The sequence below is a fragment of the Anarrhichthys ocellatus genome, unplaced genomic scaffold, assembly GCF_004355925.1.
Source record: "Anarrhichthys ocellatus isolate YVR2014 unplaced genomic scaffold, GSC_Weel_1.0 scaffold3907, whole genome shotgun sequence".
NCBI lineage: Eukaryota > Metazoa > Chordata > Actinopteri > Perciformes > Anarhichadidae > Anarrhichthys > Anarrhichthys ocellatus.
Genome location: NW_022283881.1, coordinates 1 through 5039, shown reverse-complemented (window position 1 = coordinate 5039; position 5039 = coordinate 1). Strand labels below are relative to the sequence as shown.

Below are 5039 nucleotides of genomic sequence, written 5' to 3'. Positions count from 1 at the left end.
TATATGTATATGTGTATATATGTATATGTGTATATATGTATATGTGTATATATGTATATGTATATATGTATATATGTGTGTATATATGTGTGTGTGTGTGTATATATATGTGTGTGTGTGTGTATATATATGTGTGTGTGTGTGTATATATATGTTTGTATATATATGTGTGTATATATGTGTGTATATTTTTTTTTAAATAATCCAGGTGGAGCTGGAGGCCGTCCTGAACCAGATGGAGACTAACAGAGCGACGTGGGATCAGAAGCTGCAGCATCAGGCCGCTCTGCTGGACTCTAGAGCCGCTAAGATCCAGAGACTGGAGGGTTAGTGTCTTCATGTGTTCATCCTCACAGCTGGTGCTGAACATGTGTTCCTGTCTTTATGTGTTCACCCTCACAGCTGGTGCTGAACATGTGTTCCTGTCTTTGTGTTCACCCTCACAGCTGGTGCTGAACATGTGTTCCTGTCTTTGTGTTCACCCTCACAGCTGGTGCTGAACATGTACAGTAGAGGAGGAGTTTACCTCTGACTATAAACTGTCCTAAACATGAAACCTGTTGATGTCATTTGATCTAAAGCTCATTAAACATGTTTAAAGACACAAGTAGAAATATGAAGATAAATATAAGAAGATAAATCATTATTATTTATAAAAACGTTGATTCAAGGTTTGAAGATGAACTGTGAAGTGAGACTTTGTTTGATCTTTGTTCCTCCTCCTCCTCCTCCTCCTTCACCTCTTCCTGCTCCTCCTTCACCTTCACCTTCTTCTCCTCCTCCTCCTTAGCTCAGCTCAGAGGCGTGTCTTACGGCACCAGAACCTCCGTGTTCAGACGGGATGTCCCAGCTGAAGACGACGAGGATGAGGAGGATGATGAAGAGGATTCTCCTCCTCTGGACCGAGAGGAGAACCTGGTGGAGCTCCAGGTGGTCGGAGCCACGTTGTCTCCGTCTGGGTTGAGGTCTCTGGGGGACTCTGAGCCCTCCACCTTCATCACCTACTCCTTCTACCTGTTCGAGCTTCACTCCACTCCGGTGTCTGTGGGCCGCACGCCGCGGTTCGGGTTCACGTCTCGGTACGTGGTCACGGTGGACCAGCGGCTGCTGGACTTCCTGCTTGGAGGATCGGTGAACCTGGAGCTGCACCAGGCTCAGGGTCTGGACTGGAGGACTGTGGCCACAGGTCGGATCCACCTGCACCAGCTGATGGAGCGAGACGGGAAAGTTCAGGGCACCGCGCCGCTGGTCGGTGAGTGAGACCAGATCAGATAACTGAGACCGGACCAGAGACTGGACCAGAGACCGGACCAGAGATCAGAGACCAGACCAGAGATCAGAGACCAGAGATCAGAGACCAGAGATCAGAGACCAGAGACACAGATCAGAGACCGGATCACAGACCAGATAAGGCTCGTTCCTTTAGCTCTATATAGTTTATATGTGACTAGATGTTACTTGTTCACCAGGTGTGTCTGAGGAGACCCAGTCCTTTGGTTCTGTGGACTACTGGTTGAGGTTGAAGGTCCCAATGACGGAGACGTTCCGTCTCTACAGAGAGAAGGTAAAGGTGTCGGGTCACGTCGGTGCCACCCTGAACCAGGACTCACAGGTACCTGAAGGCTCCCTGAACCAGGATTCACAGGTACCTGAAGGCTCCCTGAACAAGCTCTTCATCACGGTCCACCGCTGCAGAGACCTAAAGAGGTCCGGCGGGTCCGGGTGTCCGAGTCCCTACGTGGTCTACAAGTTCTATGACTTCCCCGACTACCCGACCGCCACCGTGCACGAACGCTGTGACCCGGACCTCGGTGACCTCAAGTCTTACCCGGTCCACGTGGACCAGGACCTGGACCGGTACCTGAGGTCTGAGGACCTGGTGCTCTACGTGTTCGACTACAAAGAGGAGAAGATGGACACGTACCTGGGGAAGACCCGGGTCCATCTGCTGCCTCTGGTCCAGGACCAGGAGATCACAGGTGAGTCTGACATCATGTCTCTGTTTTCATTAACATGGAGACGATATGAATATTAATTAATAAATATACAATATAATAAATATATAAAATATTAAAGCTGCAACGATAGAGCGTCAATTTATCAGAACTGTATTTAGTTAGTATTTATTAGGTAAATACATTATATATATAAATATTAGTGATGGGCAAGTTAACCCGTTATTATTATTATTATTTTTAATTAATTAACGCCGACAATTATTTTATCGTGTGTTCACGCAGTTTTAAAAAAAATTATTATTATTCTGAAAGTCCGTTGCTCACTGGCTCTGAACACACAGACACAGAGCATGGGTCACAGGGGGGGGCGGGATGTTGATCAGGACTGGCTTGGGATGGGCGTCATCACGTGTCTCAACCAATGAGAGCATTTGGGGCGGGCGCTGCGGCGCGATAGCCTATCAGCGTTGAGATGCTCCTCCTGTCATCACTGACGTCCTGACGTTGAATCACCAGAGCTCCACGATACCTCCTGTTAGTGGAGACCAGACCAAACTAAACCAGACAGTACAAACTATGAATAGACGCCGTATTTACGCCTTTGTGACGTTATGTTGAGTGCTGATGGAGCTGCTACAATGTTAGCTTAGCATAGCACCAATCGATCCAGAAGTTATTTTCTTGTCATCTTGAGGAGAGAACTAACTAAACATGAATTCAGACTTTTTAAATATCTGCATCATTACGTAGTTATTTCAGAATCCCCTTTCTGTCGGTTTATTGCCGTTAAATCAGTTAGTTTAGTGTTGATACAGCTGTAGTGAACAGAGACGTGTGTCTCACTAGACAGTGAACACAGCTCCATGAGATCCACGGAGCTCCTCCAGACTGTTATGAATCAGCGAGACGGGTTTAGTTTCCTCATATCTGGACTTCAACACGTACTAAGCAGAACAATCTGGGGACGAGTTTCCATTCAATTATTGAGGCATAAATTAATCATGGAATATTATTTCAACACACATTGCTCTTCTGTTGTGTTGATTTCATAAAATATATATAATATACAAGAAATATTATAACTGCTGCTGTGTAAAGGGAATACTGCTGCTAACAAGAACCTGATGTGTTTACAAACCAAATGTTATTGACCTTTTGAACAACAGGTCAATAACATTTGGTTTAAACACTTTAAACACATCAGGTTGTTGTTAGCAGCAGTATTCCCTTTACACAGCAGCAGTTATAACACAGTTATAATGATTCTGATCATAGATATTCAGCCGGTGTTCACAACTTTATCTTCATGTGTAAGAGATGATATTTAAATATACTTCTTGAAAACTGCAAACCTATCTACGTCATGTTTTTATGTTTGTTAAATTCTCAGTAGTGATACTAAATGATGCTTATTATACATATTAAAAACAAAACACTTCAAAACTCTAAAAACATAATTTAAATGAATCATTTATTTTTTGCTTTTTTTGGTATTTTGGTCAGACACATATGCAACGCTGATTACCGTAATATGTGTGGTATTTGTTATAAATGTACGTTGGTACATAGAGGGTGATAAGAAGCTGTACATGGAGGGACTTAGGACCCAGGGGAATGCAGGTGAAGCATGGAACCTGTAGTCTGTTCCGTGGCAGTAACCTGTATGAGGAAGTTATGCTAATAAAGAGTTGCATGTATGCGCCAATAAAGCTGATTGTGATTCTGATTCATGGACGTATTTGTATTAGTATTTGTTTTCTATATCTTTGTTCCCTCAGGACTCTTCGAGCTCACCGATCCCTCTGGACTCTCCTCCGGCCTCATTGAAGTGACTCTGAAGTGGAGCTCCACCTACTTTACTCCATCATCCTCCATCACGGCCGCCGAGGAGACGGAGAGGATGACCACAGAGCAGCACAAAGAGGAGGAAGAGGAGGAGGACACACACACCCCTGTCTCACCCTCCGGCTCACAGGTCAGCAGACTCTCTGAACCATCTGAGGGAACGTTGGGTGTGTTTAGCTGCTGAATGTGTTTTTTTTCCCATCAGGCCAAGCGGCCGAAACTCAGACCGAGGACGCGAGTGAAGGACGGACCGGCTGTTAAAAAGGTGACATTCATCGATCCGTCAGCTCCAGAGGACCAGGTGAGGATTCTACTGATGAAGAGACAACACACACACACACACAAGTCTTTGTTATTGTTCATAGCAGACATTAACAACACACACACACACATCTTTATTATTGTTCATAGAAGACATTAACAACATACACACAAGTCTTTATTATTGTTCAGAGAAGACATTAACAACACACACACGAGTCTTTATTATTGTTCATAGAAGACATTAACAACACACACACAAGTCTTTATTATTGTTCGGAGAAGACATTAACAACACACACGTAAGTCTTTATTATTGTTCATAGAAGACATTAACCACACACACACGTCTTTATTATTGTTCATAGAAGACATTAACAACACACAGACAAGTCTTTATTATTGTTCATAGAAGACGTTAACAACACACACACAAGTCTTTATTATTGTTCGGAGAAGACATTAACAACACACAGACAAGTCTTTATTATTGTTCATAGAAGACATTAACCACACACACACGTCTTTATTATTGTTCATAGAAGACATTAACAACACACAGACAAGTCTTTATTATTGTTCATAGAAGACATTAACAACACATGTCTTTATTATTGTTCAGAGAAGGCATTAACAACACACACACAAGTCTTTATTATTGTTCATAGAAGACATTAACAACACACACACGAGTCTTTATTATTGTTCATAGAAGACATTAACAACACACACACAAGTCTTTATTATTGTTCGGAGAAGACATTAACAACACACAGACAAGTCTTTATTATTGTTCATAGAAGACATTAACCACACACACACGTCTTTATTATTGTTCATAGAAGACATTAACAACACACAGACAAGTCTTTATTATTGTTCATAGAAGACATTAACAACACATGTCTTTATTATTGTTCAGAGAAGGCATTAACAACACACACACAAGTCTTTATTATTGTTCATAGAAGACAT

General features: G+C 42.6%; 1 protein-coding gene across 1 annotated transcript; it reads left to right on the top strand.

The window, feature by feature from the left end:
- Positions 1-176: 176 nt before the first annotated feature.
- On the top strand, positions 177-4244 carry LOC116379216 (protein fantom-like). Its single transcript, XM_031841157.1, has 5 exons — positions 177-326; positions 791-1252; positions 1470-1979; positions 3737-3933; positions 4009-4244. Exons 1-5 carry the CDS (start codon positions 236-238, stop codon positions 4222-4224), a joined length of 1476 nt encoding a protein of 491 aa, XP_031697017.1. The 5' UTR covers positions 177-235; the 3' UTR covers positions 4225-4244.
- The last annotated feature ends 795 nt before the right edge of the window (positions 4245-5039 follow it).